The sequence below is a fragment of the Perna viridis genome, chromosome 4, assembly GCF_037379345.1.
Source record: "Perna viridis isolate PV_CMFRI_1.1 ecotype Kerala chromosome 4, ASM3737934v1, whole genome shotgun sequence".
Classification (NCBI taxonomy): Eukaryota; Metazoa; Mollusca; class Bivalvia; order Mytilida; family Mytilidae; genus Perna; species Perna viridis.
In genome coordinates, this window is record NC_142448.1 from 37,616,272 (window position 1) to 37,635,064 (window position 18,793).

Sequence of the window (18,793 nt, forward strand, 5' to 3'; positions counted from 1 at the left end):
GAAAATTTCTGATGTTAGTCAATCTTGATTCAGGTCAAAATGGACAGTAAAACTTGGTTTGGTTGTGAAAATAATATGTCATCACAGGACCAAATGTCCTGAAAAAAAAATGAACCTTTGGAAAGACTGTGCTGAATAAATGCTCATTTTATGAGAGCACATGTATGTGAATCAGGTAGGCAGTGGAAGAGCTAGAATGTATACGTATCCTGTTTGGTTGGCTTAGGTCGAAAATTGTAAAACAAGACAGCTTATCTGCCTTTCTTAAAATTTGTGGGTTGGAAATGTTGTCAGATGGATTACTTAACAGAGAAATTGTTCTAATAAAGGATTTGTGACTTTAAAGCAGAATTTAATGGCTACTTCAAAGATGTCTGCCAAATATTTTGATTTTGGCATATCATTGTTTGTCAAAAGATGTGATAAATATCTCCAAACATTTTGGCAATTGTTTGAGTTCAATAAGGAAATCGGGCCTATAGACCTGCTAAGTGGGTTTTGATCTTGGACAATGACCATCAATGGACTGAATTGAGGACTTTAAATGATTAAAAGTTTTAGACTTGTCGAAAGTAGATTAACAACTGTTGTAACAGAAGGTTTTAAAAAGTGACTGTTCAGTGATCGATTGCACTCGGTGTTTTAATCTGCAGTCAATTTAAGTTTGAACAGTTGGAATTTATGACATTCACAGTGCACTGTTGTGTAAGGAAAGTTAACCAGCACTATCAATTATCCACAGGCCTTTTATCAAAGGTAAATATTTGATTTGTAGACTATACCATACACGTGTGTACATGTATAAGTGTGGCAAATCAGTTGAATTAACATGCATATTGAATGACATACATATACACAATGTCACTATCTGTAACCCCAAAACTTCCCCACTGCTTACCAAGCTATATTCTCATGTACATGTACATGTATCCCAATCCTTGAAATTTTGGAAACATATATTGTAGCTAGTTTGAGATCCTAAAAATGTAGAGGGATCCTGGGAGTGGGGGATGCTGAAATATAATAGGAAATCACTTGAGTGGGCCTTTTAAATCAATCACCCCACACACCCCCTTTTCAGAAAATCTTAATCTTCCACTGACAGGTGAAGGTGCTTCTATTGCAACATGGAAAATGTTGATACTGTCAAGTTTATTCTGATGTAGACATAATTGCTCTTTTTAGTCTTGTCAAAAATAAAATACATAGTCTGATCTTACTTATCGGTGTTTTTTTTTTATTTTTGGGTATCAATCTTGATCAGAGTGTAATATCATATCTGAAATAACTGACACCAATATATAATTGATATCAAGAGGTCGGTTGACCCCAAGTTACCATACATGTATGTTTGTACTAGCAGCATACATTGTACATGAATATCACTGACTGTTATGGATTCAACATTATAAAGGTACAAAATACTGTGGCTATAATTTAGTAATATACATGTAATCCACTGAACTTCTTGAACATGGGTTGGGAGGGGATAGGGATTGACCCTTTCCTGGATCCACCTGTGAAATGCATTATTTTGGAAGTTTTATTGTTGTGATGATGAGATACACCAATTCAAACAGTTTCAAAAGTTTGGTTTAACCCCTAGGAAAATGCATAAAAAAATACCTGTACTTCATATGCTTTTTTACCCATTGTGCATATACTAATGGCAAATTCTGGCCCTTTGCCACAAAAGCATTTTCTTTTGTTTATAAACAATATCTCATGTCATCGACGAAGGTCATTAGGTCATAAAGTACATGTTAATTACTATCTCAATGGTAGGTATTGTCTATTTTATAAGTAATTTTCTTGAGCAAAATGACATGTATAAGACATAAAATAATATCCAGATTATTAATATTAGTCTGGAGTCATGTTTCTCATTGAGTGATTTCCTTTTTTAGAGAATGAGCCTAAGTATAGCTTGTTACTGTGTAAGCTTTTAATGATTTCCGAATGTTGTGAGGTTTAGTATGGTCAAAATTAAGTTGGTTGATTGATTGATTGATTGTTGGGTTTTAACGCCCGAGCGGCAATCTTCCAGCTATATTCAGGCGATAAAGTTAAGTTGGAAACCCATGGTTACATCCAATTACAATTAATTCCTATCCCTCTTGGCTACTGAATATGAGTATGATCGTGTCCTCCATGCACTGATCTTGTCCTCCATGCACTGATCGTGTCCTCCATGCACATGTATATTGATTGCATGCAGACTTTCAGTGAAATATTTTAGCATTTTCTTGTTATAAGTTAAAAAGTTGCTACTGTCCACAATTTCTGGTTAAAACTTAAGCATTGGAGTTTGCAAAAGATGTCAATATCCCTTACAAAATGAAGAAAGTTGGTATATTAAACCTTGTAACTTTTTACTTTAAGATATTATTCCCCCCACTTAATGAGTGGATGGTACAATGCATGTGTTTGAATCACCTTGTCCATCCATCCGAATTTCATCGCAATTATCTCGGCTCCCAATGGATGGGTTAATTTCCAATTTGGTATGGGGCGTATGTTGTAAGTGATTTTGGTTGCTCTCCTATATCAACTTCCTGTCCTGTCCTTTTAGATGGGTTTTATAAGCACTCTGCTCTTGTCTGTCAATTTATTTGCCTCTACCATGTTAGATGGACATTTGTTTTACCTGGTTTATCCTTCTCTTTTTCTTATAGAAGGAAACTCTTTTTTTCTTTTTTTTTTTAAATATATTTTTATTTTTAGGTTTAGGACCTTACACTTTATGTGAAGGATGATGGGAGATTCATACGCCTTCATATACATTGTACATAACCCTGTTTCCCGATTGGCCAAATACTGATAACTTAGTGGCATTCGAAATAACTGTATCAAAAATTGAAATTGTGTGTTATTTCTGAATTAAATGTAGAAATTATAAGTAAAAAGAACGAAATTTTATTTAAAATGTCGGCTATCTTTTTTTTTTTAAAGATAGTACTTGCTTTTAATGAAACAAATACCTAGTTTGTAGCTTAAACTAAATTTTAATCTACATGTATGTAAATAAATATCTTTCTTTTAATTTTATCATGGGAACAACATTTAAAGACAAATACACAAATCATACTAAGTTTTATTGATGAAAATTTGATGTTTTGTCCTGTTTAATTTGACAGTTTGACAGGGCCTATTTCAAAACAAGTTTGACCTGAACTTTTACAATTGTAGAATGATTATCTGGTAAAAATCATATTTGCTTTTGAAATCTAAGAAGCAATTTTATACATTTACAGGAAATTTATGTTTTTCTATTACCCCGTGGGTATACAAGTTATTATATGTATTATGATTTGAGCTTGAACAGGAATGGATTACAAGTTGTTTATACATGTAGCAAGGCCCTCACAGGAAAAGTATGAAATATGACATGTAATTGTTCGTTGACACCACAATTAATAATTTAATTAGATAGTGGTGTCTCGTTATGTGAAAGATTTGTTATTAGAGTCCAGTGTTGACAGTGATTCTTGTTAGCTATGTATAAAGTTTAGAAAGGATAATTATGCACCCCTCAGTGATATATTGGAACCCCTTTGTCTGTCTGTCTGTCATTCCTTCCATACAAATTTTCATCACTAAAATCTCGGCTTCCAAAGGATAGATTGATTCTTAATTTGGTTTGGGCTTTATATTGATGGGGCATATATGAACATTGTAAAATATGAATGGTGGTATACATGTACCTAGCAGGACAACATGTAAAACTTCCTGATTGATGTTGTATATGATTTATTGTACCATTATTATGAATATGTGAGAATGTTTTCGAAACAATATTACATTTTTATAGAAAAACTGTTTTCATGGGATACCATTTTTATTATTTTTTTTTTTTATAGTTTTCTTAATTAGGTTTGTTGAACTCAAACTTCAAATTCACAATGAATTGTAGAATTTCCATTGAACACTTTGATGCATTTAGTTCTAACCATAAGTAATGAAGTTTATTAATTCAAAATGTGTAGAACTGACAATATTTTGACTACCAACTGCATTAATTGTAATCCAAGAGTAAAAGTACACGAATCTTCACTGTAATTCATTCCTTGTAAGAATCAGGCAGTGGGTGAATGAACATGAATTATAAAATAGTCCACCACTTTTACAGTGCAGTTTAGCTGTTTTTATTATCAAAAACAAAAAAGAAAAACAATAACTGCCATGTCATTTTGGTAAAATGAGTTATTATTTTGTTCACATACACTGCAAATGGATGTTTTAAGCTTAGACAGAAAATTTTAGCAAGAACGTAAATTATCTAACATTGAAAGGACAAAAATCAAAACAATCCAGTGATGTGAAGAATCAAAAAGTGCTGGTTTCAAGCAAAAAAGACTTCCTTGAGTGAAACAGTATTGTCAGATTGAGATATGAAACTAACCACAGGAGTTCTCAGGTTCATTCTACAGGAATGGTACTAGATATTGTCCTTCTAAACATGACAGATTAAATTTTAACCTAATTTAAAGAGATTGTAAAAAATATGTTTCTATTTATTTTCAGTTGCAAGAAAACTCAGAAGCTAGTGCCTACACTTTTAATGAATACGACACCAACACAGATGAAGATAATGGTGTTTTAATTGATCTCTCAACCCCTGAACCTATCCGTAGAAATAATAATGTCCATAGTGCATTCAATGGGTTAGTATACATGTGATCACACCAAAGTACTTTAAACCCCCCTTTTTTGCACCTGCCCTAAGTCAGGAATTTCTGGCCTCTGAATGCCTTTTTTTGTTTTCACTTTCCGTTTACTTGTATGTTACTGGAGTCTATAGGGGAAACTATTTCTCTGTACCTGTGTATAATGTTGTTTGGGGCCAGCTGCAGTCTGCCCTTTGGTGTGAGGGTTCCTCTTTGTTCATTGAAAACCCATTGGTGGCCTTGAGCTGAAATTTTGTCCCAATGGGCTAACTGTCTCTTTGACATTTTCACCATATCCATTCTCGTTATATTTGTGTGTCTCTTTTATGGTATCTCTGCTTCATTTCATTCCAGTGCTAGTTTCACATATTAACTGAAGTGGTATGAGTACAATGACGTTTACTTGTGTTTTGCCAGCACACATCTAAATTTGATGTGGTTAAAAGCAAATACATGTATAGTGAAATCATTCTAAACTGAGCCAATGCTGAGTGAATGGTTCAGACAGAGACAAGGGTTCTAATTACTTAGAAAACATTATATAGGATCCTAAGGAGGAGTCTTGTTTGGAAATGTTTCTAGTTTGTTCAGGTTTTGGTTTGTACAGGTTTTAATGGTTATGTTTCAGGCTTTTTTTTAATACATTCTAAGATCACGTGTCAGCTCCCATTACAAGGTCTCTGAAATGCAAGCATGTATAACTTTGTTCATATGTTAGTTAACAAAGCATTCATGGCTCAGATGCAGCTAAGGCTGGTTGAGAATTTACTTCCAGATTTTTAGAATAGCCATATAGCAAAATTTTGTACTTCTGTAATTTAAGAGGGCTGGCTGAAATTTTGACAACTTTAGACATGTGATTGTTTCAAGTCTATATGCATGCCCGTAGGCAGGGGTTTACGACAAAACCCCTTCTCCCTTTGGAAGCAAAAAATTGTTATAAACTATTAAAATTTGGCTAATCGCTATTCAATTTAGAAAAAAATCGTCCAATTAACCCCCCTCTAAACCCTCCCTATAAAAGCTCTTGCTATGATCCTGATATGTTACCAATATTTTTGTATTTAATTAAGCTCCTATTGATGTCAGTTAAGTGTACAAAAAAAACTATATTCAATTTGCCTTTAATGGCTTATTGTCTTAATTAATGCATTGTGTATGTTTGAAGAAATGTATTAAAATGATATTTCTACCATTCAGTAACCATGACTACACAGACTATGGTGAGGAAGATATAGAATCAGATACATCTGATCCATCACACAACAGGTGAGTTATCTCCCATTTTCTATGATTATCTCCCTTTGTTTTCATTTGCTTCTTGCACTACACTATCTGTAGGATTGGGTTGGTTTCAGATTGATTAACTATGCTTAGTTTTAGATAATCACAGAATGACAATTTTCAGAAATGCAAGTTTCAAGTGTAAAATAAATTTTTTATTATAACTAATTACATTTGTATCTTGACTCTGAAATATTGTAAAAATTATAAACGTAACACATTTCTAATCTAACAGTAAATTAGCTTAAATTGTGCTCAAGTGGTTGCAAGGGTTTGCAGTGAATTGATGCCACAAGTTGTGTTCCTTCCCTTCCATTAATTTCATTAAATTTTTACAGGAGTTGTGAAACTTGTCACAAAATACGAAGTAAAAGAGGTGTTCACCTTAGAGAAAAGCATAGTCGCAGGTCGTCTGGGTACAAACATTTTATACATTGTAATCTATGGGTGATGGCTGTGGATTTCTTAGTCTTGCAAACAAACAATGTTTTTTTTTAATTTAAAGTTTTCCTTAAAATTCCCTGCACTTTGGTATAATGGTAAATCATTTTACCTGCATGTTATAGAATACACCCCTGTACCATTCATTTTTGAGTTTGAACACTTTCTTTTATGTGTTTAAGAGTTTGTATAAACAAAATCAGGGGGTTATGCTTTCTTTAAAAATGAATAAGGCCAAAAAAAATAATGATAATAGTCTTGTTTCCTGCTACCAGGAAGAAAAAAAATAGGGTAGGTAGGTAAGTAGGGAAATTATTGCATTTTGCAAAAACATTTTACATTGAGTTAATTGGGAAACAGTCTAGACTTTGACTGTGCTTGAGCCAAAATGGCCATAAAATATTTAGGGAATGCACAAAAAGCTTGGGTAGGTAGGGTAGCAGAGAAACAGACATATTATTTTTTTTTCCTTATTTAAAATGTTCCATGCAATATGCAGTGAAACCTGTATTAACAAAACCAAAACAAATTTTTAACTATTAGACTTATGAAGGTTCATCATTCAATAAACTGAAATGAAAAGTCTTTAAGTAGTACTCCAGCTAAGAATCATGCAAAATGTGATTCATGGGTTTAAAGCCTACATATTTGTATTTTTGATATTTTGTTTGAATTGCCAAAGTAAAAAGAAATAAACATTTAATTTTTTATATAACCCGTGTTCTTTGGAGATGAAAATTATATAGAATGCACTGTAGATTTCAAAATTAAGAGAGATAACTCTGTAAATGACGCTCAAATACAATAGAATCTACTGGATTTTCAGTGTTGATTATCTCCTAAGAGTGGGCAGATTTGAATGAATAATTACACATTTCATAGTATAAACCCATAAAACAACTTAATTACAAAAATAAAAATATGTAGCCTTTTTTGGGGTGTATCACATTTTTCCGATTTTGCATGATTCTTACAAAGGCAGCTACTTAAAAGTGTCAAGTTTAGGTCTGTTTTCGGTGTATTCAGGGTTTGGTTAAGATTCGTGTCACTGTATTTTCTGATAAATCAAAATATTTTCTAGGTGTTTGCAAGGCTAATAATGTAGCTTTTGACTATGTCTACTAAATTTAAAAAAATATTTTGTTCTGAACAACTTGTGCCACCAAACAAAGATAATTTGGGTAGCCATATTGATATAAAATTAAATTGTGTGGCGCTAGAAATTGATATTGTGTGTTATTAGTATATAGTAATACAAAATTTACAACTTCTCAAAATCCGTAACTTTTCTAGCTTTGTTTGTTGTAAAACAATGTTTATTTTTTCTTTCAGTTTCTATCATCATTTCAGAACAAAGTATTTTAACATACATCTTATAGTTTCTGTAGCATGCTATTTTCTCTCTTTAAGTACTTCTCCGTCTAAGAATCGGGCAGAATGTATACAAGATGTGGCACATGAAGGAAAAAAATGCTGAGATTTTATTGCATTAACTAGTTAATTATAACTGATAATCACCAGAAATAACCATCAAAATGTTTTTAAAATTTGCCTTTTTAAGATATTCATAGGTCAAATTTAGTTGAAATGCACTATGGAAAAGTGGCAGAAAATTTTTCCGCACTCTTTCCCTATATAAGCAGTCAAAAACATCTATGTCACAGATGCTTCAGGAAAAACTTACTTAGCTTTTTGGTCATTTTCTAGATGTACTGAATATATTTAGGCAAAACTGACTAAATTGGGGAAAATGATATGCCACCCATTGCCTGATTCTTACACAGAATGGTACTGAATTTCTCAGTCTTGACTAAGAGCCAATTCAAAGGTTTCTAGCTTCAAGATTTAAGAATTACTTTAAATTGAAATACTTTTACCAGTTGTATGAAATGTCTTGTCTTTTTTTTTATCTATCTGTTAAATGGTTTTCTGATCTAACTCACACTTTTTGCATGTTTAAGCAAACTATTTATAGAAGCCGCTATTTGTTAAACTGTTGAAGAACTATAAAAGAAAAAGTGAGCTATTATAACTTTGAAATTATAAAACAGTTAAAAACAATTTGAACCAAGTTTTTGTGGGAAAGTGTCTACAGAATTACTTGTCACCCTAGTCACTCAAAAAAGGGGGGATAAAAGAAAACAGGAAAGCTAAATTCACAGAACATTTATTCATGATGCACAATATTCCTGTTGGTAAAGGTATCTTTCATTCTGATCCAAATTATATAGCCTATGAAATTTTAATGCTTTTGGAAGTTGAATAAATGAACTTCTACTGAATATTAAGTCATGATTAGGATTCCTATCAACAATGCTCTTTAAAGTAGAAGATTTAGTAAAAAAATCATAATCTCTGCTTATTAAAAGGTCTCTGGTAATTGAGTCAAATCATTATATCACCGATATGAAAGGAAAATCAAGTAATTAGCTTGGGGCTAATATGACGGAAAGCAGCTTTTTCCTGCAAGGTCTTAGGTGAAATCCTCTTTTCTATTGTAAAAAGCCTAAAATGATTGAATGTTGTTATTATTTTCGGCTCTGTATCTGCATATTGATCACTTTATAACATATGTACATGTAACATATCGGGATGGAACATTAAATCTCAATAATGTGTTTTGGCCACGTACAAAATTTCGACATCCAAGACTCGGATATCTTTAACCATGATTCCTGGGAATAGTCTTATATTGCCATCTCTTGTTTTGTGTATTTTCTTGCTACAGTACTCTCTATGTCTACCTTTTGTTTGTCTGCTGGTGGTCTTTTTGCCCAGGTAAGAACAGGTAAATGCAGGTATTTAGACACATTTTGATGATTCAGTTATTTTGTGCAGCATCTGTCGACCATTGATTTTGTAGGATCAGTTTTTTTTTCTTATTCATAATATTGTTGACTTTTATTTATGAAGTTGTAATGTTCTCTTTTGGTTAAAATGACGTCTTACGAGAAAAATGTAAGTTACGCATTAATTGGGATTGAAGTGGTGGGTCCGTGGGCGATTTATTACATTCCGCCTAAAAATGTACAATTAAAATTATATTTTTTTTACAAAGAATATAATAATCTGAACTATTGTCAAAGTTGTAAACCTACTCACTAGAAAAATGCAATATTTTTTAATGATGAATGGTTAACTACATAAGTAAATTATAGACAAAGGACATTGGTATATACATGTACATGTATGTTTACGAGGTTGTAATGAAGCTATCACAACCTATATAAAAAAATGTATGATAGATTTTTCCATTGATTCGTATAATCACTAAATATATGGCTTTATCAGGAAATCGGCACTTTGGAAGTGAAAAAAAAATTGTCGTAGATATTGTCAATGGATTTCCGTATGATATCCTGTTTGCATAGTGATAAGTTTTTAAACTTGACAAAACTTTCAGTTTCTAAATTACATATATTGTAAATAAATGTTCTGAGTTGTAAAGCTATTTGTTTACTTGTTGTATTAATCATGCATGATACGTTTTAAAACTTGTACGTCATGTATTTCTATAATACAAATATAAACTTGTAAAGTTATGAAGTATGGAAGGAGTCTTTGGTTAATTAAAAGTGAAATTGCACATGAAAGTTCATGCTAAAATCACAGATTGAAAATGTAATAAAAAAAGTAACCAGAAGCAGTTCATTCATTTTTTAGCCATGTATGATAGTGGATTTTGGGGTTTTTAGAACTTTCATTTTCAGGGTTAAGTAGTGTCTAAGGATACCTCTTAATGTTCAGATATTTGTATTGACACTTTATAAGAAACTCTATAGTGGTCTAGTGCTGGCATGGTCACCACAACTGTGGAAGGTTGTGAGTTTGATTGCTGACCAAGTCACAGTAAAGACTTAATTTGGTTATTGCTGCTACTACGCCAACCACACAGATTTTGGGAGATAGAGACTCTAAGAGTAAAGTGATAGTTGGTGGGCTCAGAGTCAAAATAAAATGTCCAAGTTAGATTACTTGCCTGTCTGTAAACTGTTGCCTCTATGAGCTAGCACAATTAAAATTCAGCTCAGCATGTCAGACTAGTACAAATAAGGGTCTGTTGCATTGGTCAAACAGTCTCTTCCTAAAATTTGTGATTGGGAAGGAAATTTTTAATGAGGGGCCATTTTCAGGTTTTATCAAAGTTTCTCAAGATTCGAAGGGGCCATTTGATAACAAATCATATCAATTTAATTTATGTGAAGGGGCCATTTTCTTTCAGGAGGGGCAAATGCCCCATAGTCCCCTGCCTTCCCTCTGGAACAGGGTTATGTTGCTAAGATTGAAGTCATCACTAGAGAAATTTTATGGTCTTCATCATGAACTGGTGGATCATTATGTTGTATCTATATGCACCATGAAAACTGATTTATTCAATGGGTCATAGTTTTCCTTTCCTCATTTGTCTACCCCGGACTTGATTTTTATGAGCAACTCGGCGGGTGTTTCTAGAAAAGCTGAGGACACTTACCCTACCAGTGCACCTGGTTCATGCTCCCAGTTTTTAGTGGAGTCCGAGTTGCTCATTTGCTTTTGTTACTTTGTATGTATGATTTTAGTTTCTTTATGTTCTTTGTTGTGTATGTCTGTTTTCCATGTCTGGTCTTTGTCCCTGGATTACATTCTTTTGATTTCTGCTATAACCTTGGTCCCTTCATTACTCTTTCCTAAACCCTGTGAAATGCATAAGATATCAGCCATAGGACGTGAACCTACAATAAATTAATGAATTATGAAACTGCTTTTTTCAGTTCATTATTTTATGGGAACTGTAGAGAGTTACAATTCATGTAAGATTGTTGTTGTGAACACATTGTTGTCTCAGCTCTTGAATTTTTATACGTTTGTTGTATTATGGAGTACCTTAATCAGTTGTCTGTCCACACATTGTACAATAATTAACTCCAAAACATCATAGGGATTTCAGTGAATTTTCATACATATGTAGGTCCAATTTTGTGATTCTAAGTTTAATGACTATTTTTTCAGCATGAAGCTACATTTTTAATTGAAGAAAAGGGATGGGTGGTAGTATTATGTACTTTAGCGCGGTTTATTTTTGTTTTTTGTTCAGAATTTACTTTTATTTATTTTCCATTGATATATTTTCAGAATATACGAACAATATTTTGTATCCATTTTCATATGTAATGATTTGATTGTAATTGTATGTCCAAAATCACGACTTGTTTACATTCAAACCGCCAAGCTATTTACAAAACTAATATTTTAGGGGTTTTGTATTGAATGATAATATTTATGAATTTTGTCATTCTGACTTATTGAATTATCATCTTGAATCTACTATTGATATTAAGAATTGAAATTTTAAATTGGATCATAGGTAAAAAGACAAATTAAATCAACTATAACATTATTTAATTGGTGTTATATTTCAGTATTTCTTCATAGTATGATAATGAATAGAATTATCTCCCCTTTTTGTGGGTGACACTTGTATTGTTTGTGCATTCTTGTTTTTAAGTGAATTATTATTGTTTCTATATCATCATAAATATTTTGTTTTCTAGTTCTCTTTGACCTTTCCTGTTTAATATTTTATGTAATCGCATGCTCCAGTAGATGATATATCTTGTTCCCTATAATTTATTGAAATTTTTACTATGGCTTCAAGGCATTTGCATGATCTTAGGCCTTTAATGAAATGATTTAAAGTTTTTAACTTTCTTCAAATCTATCACATACAGAGTTCATCATTATTACTCATTCACATGTAGGACATATTTTGTTAGATATATAGCTAATGAGATTTATACAACATTGGTACATTTTGTACAATTTCTCTTAAAAGAGCATTAAGTATTTCTTAATAGTTGCTATTTTGGAGAAGATATTTAGATAATTTTCTCGTCATTTCTAATTGGAATTTGATGATTGATAATGATAATGGTGATTATTATGAACTAAAGTTTTGCCATGTTATACAAGTGATTGCATACTGTTATGCTTTATTTTTCAGTGCAAGAAAATTAACATCCACAGCTTATGCATCGTAAGTACATTTTTTGAGATAAACAAATTACAACTGAAGGTCATGTTCACTTAAATTGATTGAAGATCCCATTTCTGTCTGTCTGCCTGTTATTAAGAATTTGCCTGTACTTTTACCTTTGGCTAAATTGATGGGTTTTTTTTTTTTTGCGTGGTGGTAAATTCTTTGAGGAGTAGGATATACATGTACTACACTTGAATGGATTGAAGGTCATATTTTCTGTGTGCCTGTTATAAAGAAATTAAGTGTACTTTTGTATTAAGTTTAATGAGAGCTTATCCATTATTAGCCCCGTGCAGGTCCGGGTGTCAAAAGAATAGGCCTGCAGCAGCGCTAAGCTTGTCGTAAAAGGCGACTAAATAGTGCTCAGAAACCTAGCCAGGGGCTAGGCGCTCTGCCCACAGAGCAACTGGGATGTGTGCCCCAGGTGGTGGAATGGGGTACCCCTGGCATGTTACATGCTGGGGTTGTCAGGCTATAATACGGAAAACCTGACCGCAAACCATAGTGGTGCACCGTGTTGGGAAAGATGCCATGTTCCTCGCACGTTAAAGAACCCTGCTGTGGTATTCGATAGGAGTAGGAACCTTTGCGCTCCGCCACAGGAGGCTAAATTGCCCGACCCTACCCATCCCTCCCTTTTTCTAGTGGCAATCAAAATTTGTCGACCCTACTGTCCTTGTGTCCCATCCCGTTTTTCATTTCATCATCATTTCATGTTCATTTTATCATCCGTTTCATGTTCATCGTCTGAATATAGCTGAAATATTGCTGCTCGGACGTTAAACCCCAACAATCAATCAATCAATCCATTATGGTAGATAATGGATATATTTGTTGGGAAGGTCCCGTTCATTAATAAAATACTGGGTTATTGGTCATATTGTATACATATCTGTCTGTCTGTTTTCAAGAGTTTACTTTTGCCTTGGATAAAATAAGAGCTGATGCACCATTAAGTACAAAAACATTCTTCAAGGTAAATGTTTTGCTGTTCAAGTCTAAAGATCATGTTCCTTGTAATAGATTGATGGTCAGAATATCTACATTTGTTTGCTTGTCTGCCTGTGTTAAAATATGCATCAAAGTTTTTGTTAAGAGTACATTTATTTGCGAAACACCTATCTTTAAAATAGTAAAATAATAGTATATTATAGCATTCATATTTGTTTTAGATAGTCATTAGGTACTCCCTGTTGGAGATGTACTAGTTTACTGACATATTTGTTTACACTGTAATTAACTATGTAAAGATTTCTCTTGCAAGAAGGTGCCATTATGTTGAATTCCTTCGTTGTTTATTGATGTTCCTGTCTTTCCATAGAACCTCTTAAATCTGGTAAACTGTTATATGATGGACTTTTATCTTGTGTTCAATGATAAGATTCTTCAGTATGTTTCATCAGTCTGTCATATTGAAATAGATGAAGTATTAACTTTGATTAACTCCACTGTCATGGTATTTGAACCAAAGAAAATAAACTTAGAAATTTGTCAGCTAAATAGATTAGCAAAGTATGCATTTGATTATAATTTCTGAGAGTGGTATAACCTTAATTTTGTGTCAAATCATAAAAAAAAAACAAAAAACAGTTTGGTCCCATGCTTCTAATGAAATCGTGAAGATGGAATTTTAGAGGCAGTTTGAAATGGTCACATTTTTTCTGACCACGACACTTTTGTAGATGTGCAAAGGAATAGTATTCTTGTTTGAAGACACTTGTTGAATATTGATGAACAGTTTAGTTTAAACTTTCCAACAAGGTTCCCTTTGAAACATTTATTGATTTGTTTCAGTTAAAATTTTGAATACTTTTACATTTATACCATGTATTATGTTTTTCTTACAGACAGTTACATTCGAAGTCGCGGAGTCCAGCCCCTGATGAGGTTTTCGATGATATTGATGGAAACTTTCAGCATCTGAATGATAGGGTATGTATGTAAACATAGTGTTTAAGTTAGCAGTTTTTAATACACGCATACAATTTTGTTACAAAATCTTTGTAACAGTTTTTTTTGCAAATACATATTACAGCTTCTTGATATTTTAATAAGAGCTTTGTATAGGTATGCCTTATTGTGGAATTCGATTACAGACTCCAGCAACATCAATTTCAGATATTGTTTGACGACTTTGTTTTTTAATTTGACCATATGGTGTCGGAGTGAGGAGTGGAGTGTATCCTTGAGTGAGCTTTTCTAGATTGCACTAAATTTGTCTGCATGAAAAAGAAAGAAGCAATTAATACATGGAAGATTGGCTGTGTGTGAATATTTAGATGTATTTTAGCAGTCAAATTAAAATGGCATTTTGAATGTTTTAACATTTATGAACCACCTCCACTCTGGTAATTATACAGGCTTGAGGATTTGAAATATTAGCGGTGAAGCCTTGAGTTGATATTTATTTCTAATCTGTAGGTCCAGTTCCTTGAAAAACAGCTAACAAATTTGTCTGAAGAAAAACACTCAACTGATGGAGCTCACTCCAAACTGAAAGATGAAAATACAGTTCTCATGGAGAGGTAGTTACTTTGCTTGTAGATCATAAGCAAAATATTGTCTGACCAACCCAACATTTCACATCAAGAAACAGGTTTTCTTTTCACTCAGGTATTATGGTATACTGCTGTCAGTTCATCAATCAGTCCGTCTGCATTTGATGCTGCTGTCAGTTCAACAATCAGTCCATCTAAATGTTGTACCAAAATTTAATAAATCCTTTGATAATATTTGATGAAATATTTGTCTTCATTGATGAAAGCACCCTAAGGGAGTCTACTTTTGGTTTTTCATAGTTTAAACAGAGTTAGAAATAGTAGCCAGTCTGTGACTGGCTATTTTTGGGCTGGACTGGCCAATTTTAGCAAAAATTTATATACCAATATAGTAAATTTATTGAAAAATTGTATTCTGGACTGGCTAGAATTTGAGTGAGTTTCCTCCCCTGGTTTAAAGATTATATTTTAATTTCTGAATTATTTAGTTTTTTAACACCAAAACAGAAGGATGGATGTATCATGTACTGTAGCATATCTATTATATTCTTTATTCATTACTGTTCTAGTGTGAATGACTTTTTTATGCATTAATTTTACATACAAATATGGTAAAAGTTTGTATTTTGCGTAACCAGTGCTAAATATGGAAACTATTTAATATATCTAGGTTCTTTGTGTAACTCATCTCTTTCTATTTAGATTTTTACCTTTTTCGTCATATCCTTGAGATTATATAAATAGAAATTTAGGTATTTTTAAAAATCTTTTTTTTTCATAAGCCTTAAATTCTTACAGGATCTATTTTTACAATTTTCTATGTCATGAAGAAACTAAATGATTTGAAATAATATATGGTTTAACTAAACTCTTTCTTCCTAATAGTTCTTGGGGATTTTAATGTTTTATTAAAGTAAAAATACGTAGTTCTTTTGGAATATTTCTCAAGTGAACAGTAACTTATGGTAACTTCGGTGATTAATGGGTAATGGATATGAACATTTTTATCAGGTATTGTCTTGTACTAGCTATTCTTATTTGGCAATTTTATCTGTAAATTTTCTTGACTCAAAGTTAATTTTGAACTACCTGTAGAGAAGGTTTGGGGTTTTCAACTTGAATTATCTCCCTTTTACCATTATTAAGCACTTTTATCTGGTAAATTTACATTAGGGCAGAAAGGAGAAAGTTCAATATGAGGTATGATGGATTAAAGATGACATGATGATTTTGCATTTCTGTGCTTTTTTGTTTTTCTTGTCACTATCCATAATTCTTTTAAAGTTTTCAAGATATTACATTAGAAATGCACACACAATGGTGTCAGTTTCAGTAGGCAAATTTCTATACCCTTACTGTTTAACAAATGATAAAAAATTAGTAAGTCAGCTATATTTGAAATTTGTAAATGAGGAATACCAGTAACTTTATTTGAAGAACTTCTAATTTTAGGATGCAAAATTTTTAAATATTTACTTTTTGTATGTATTTTTGTTCCAACAATAAATATGCCAGTGTCCATTTACTTCTGTCTTTAAAACTTCATTTTACCTTAGTTATTGCTTTCATGTCATTCATTCATAAAATTTCCATTTTCCTATCATCAACTTTCCATTCCATATTTTAAACATAAACTAAATCTATCAATACTTTTTAGGCATGTGAACAAAAACTTGTCTAACCTGTAAGTGATGTATTTCTATATTTACATACAGGAGAACCATGTAGCTATGTGATGGGTTTTATAAACTTTTGTCTTTTATATATCACCATTTTGTTTTTCTAGTGTAATTGACAGGTAAGATGAGCACCACTTGTTTTTTGTATGTACAATTAGTGGTGAATGGAGTAGACATTAGTTGTAGCTTTTTATATTAATTTATAATTTATATTTTATATTTATTTGTTTAAATTGTATTTGAACTTTTTTTTTTGCTTATTACAGAAATTAAGGATTTTATCAAAAACTTATTTTCTTTTTCTTCATTTTTGGAGGGTGGGAGCATTAAAAGCTGAAAAGAGTTGAATCTATTTCTAAAACATACTACAAAATTTTATTAACTACCCCAGTAATTCAGTGTATTTCCATATATAGTCAACTTTGATTTTGTGCATTATTTTTCCCATAAATTTTATTTTATTCCCATGTTTTGTCTGTATGGATGTTATTGATAGCTTATATTGTTAAGAAAAGATTTTTCAAATTTTAACCGAAAGCTAACTTTCTTTTCTTCCGTTAACTTATGCAATGCTAGCTTTTTGGTATGGCGCTGCAGATGACATTGCATGGTTTTATTTGTGATGGCTTTGAACTACATTGTATATGAATGCTAGCTTTTCTCATTTGTAGCTACTATGCTTCTTCATTTATAGATTATCTGCTACCAAGTGTACTAATATATCTGCATAGGTCAGAATTTTACAGAATATGATTAGAGTGCTATTAAAAATTAATATGCAATTCAACTAATTGACTAAATTAGTAAATCTATTGTAGAATTGAAAGTACTCCTGATTTAGGAGTTGAAGGATTGTAATTAGATTAATTAGTCCTCATAATGCTCATTATTAATTACCAATTGGAATGATTGAGAGCTAGTTGTCTACTCATTTATAATCAAAATGATGTTTCAATGTATTAGTACCAAAAATTTTAGATGGGAGATCATATGAATTATTTTCCTTTTATAATGTTCCATATGTAACTTATGGAGGTAGACCTAGGGTAAGGGTCATAACTCTTGAAATCAGTGATATATTTGTATCATAATCAAATTCACCAAAACCTATCAAGCTTTCATTTGAAACTTAATGAAATCAATCCAAGATACTTTGATGTTTACAGGAGATTGATCCCAAATGCTGAATACAAACGTTCCATTGATTTGTAAGAGTGGTGCCCTAGATCTACCTCCTGAATAATTTCATTAATTTTCAATGCTATGGATATTTTAAAACAATTTATTAATTGTATCGCAATCATTTTGTGAAATGGTCAGGTTTTGACATATCCTGTATTGTACATAGTATTGTTTCTTTGGTATTTAAGTAGCTGTCTTTGTAAGAATCATGCAAAATCTGAAAAATGTGATACACCCCAAAAAAGACTACATATTTTTATTTTTGTAAATAAGTTGTTTTGTGGATCTATATTACAAAATGTGTTATAATTCATTCAAATCTACCTGCTCTTAGGAGATAATCAACATTGAAAATCCAATAGATTCTATTGTATTTGATTGTCATTTACAGAGTTATCTCCCTTACTTTTGAATTCTACAGTGCATTCTATACAATTTTATCTCCTATGAGCATGGGTCATATGAAATACCAAATGTTAATTTCTGTTTACTAAAGCATTTTAAACAAGATGTCAAAAATAAAAATATGTGGGCTTTCCAACCATGTATCATATTTTGCATGATTCTTAGCTGGAATGCTACTTAAAATTTCAAGTAGTATAGCTATTATTTGATATTTTTCATAGAATACACATGTTGGAAGAACAAGTTAAAGATGTAGAGGTGAAATCAGATGAAAGAGTTTCAGAAGAACAGAAAAAATATAAGGACATTCTGGTAAGAATATCTTTCAAGGCAGTACTTTGAGGAAAATCAAGTAGCATGTGCACTATTTCCTCCACTGGCCTAATAACTGCTTCCGGTGTATGAACATGTATCACTACCCAATAAAATCTCTTCTTTACTTGTAAAGAAATCTATCACCACATGCATACATTCTTAATAATATTTGCAAAGGACCCTCAAGCATTTAAGGGAAATGTGTTTACTTTTTGTGAAGAGGCAGAGTTTCTTTTGAGTAGATATGAAAAGCTTTAGTGAAAATTAATGAAAACAGAAAAATGTTTTCAATATCGTAGTAAAGGA

At 31.9% G+C, this 18,793-nt stretch overlaps 1 protein-coding gene across 9 annotated transcripts in view; it reads left to right on the plus strand.

Moving 5' to 3' along the window:
• Positions 1–18,793, plus strand: part of LOC148619970 (rab11 family-interacting protein 3-like) — a 32,155-nt gene that overhangs the window by 4,131 nt on the left and 9,231 nt on the right. For 2 of the 9 annotated variants that reach the window (XM_088580430.1, XM_088580434.1), the window contains exons 4-11: positions 4,525–4,664; positions 5,868–5,936; positions 6,290–6,367; positions 12,373–12,405; positions 14,256–14,340; positions 14,830–14,933; positions 16,080–16,106; positions 18,394–18,484. In XM_088580430.1, the coding sequence (XP_088436556.1) occupies positions 4,525–4,664; positions 5,868–5,936; positions 6,290–6,367; positions 12,373–12,405; positions 14,256–14,340; positions 14,830–14,933; positions 16,080–16,106; positions 18,394–18,484 (627 nt within the window). Of the gene's footprint in view, positions 1–4,524; positions 4,665–5,867; positions 5,937–6,289; positions 6,368–7,724; positions 7,749–12,372; positions 12,406–14,255; positions 14,341–14,829; positions 14,934–16,079; positions 16,107–16,563; positions 16,591–16,692; positions 16,705–18,393; positions 18,485–18,793 lie in introns of all 9 variants that reach the window. The other 7 variants (XM_088580437.1, XM_088580438.1, XM_088580431.1 and 4 more) reach the window with 6 other exon arrangements.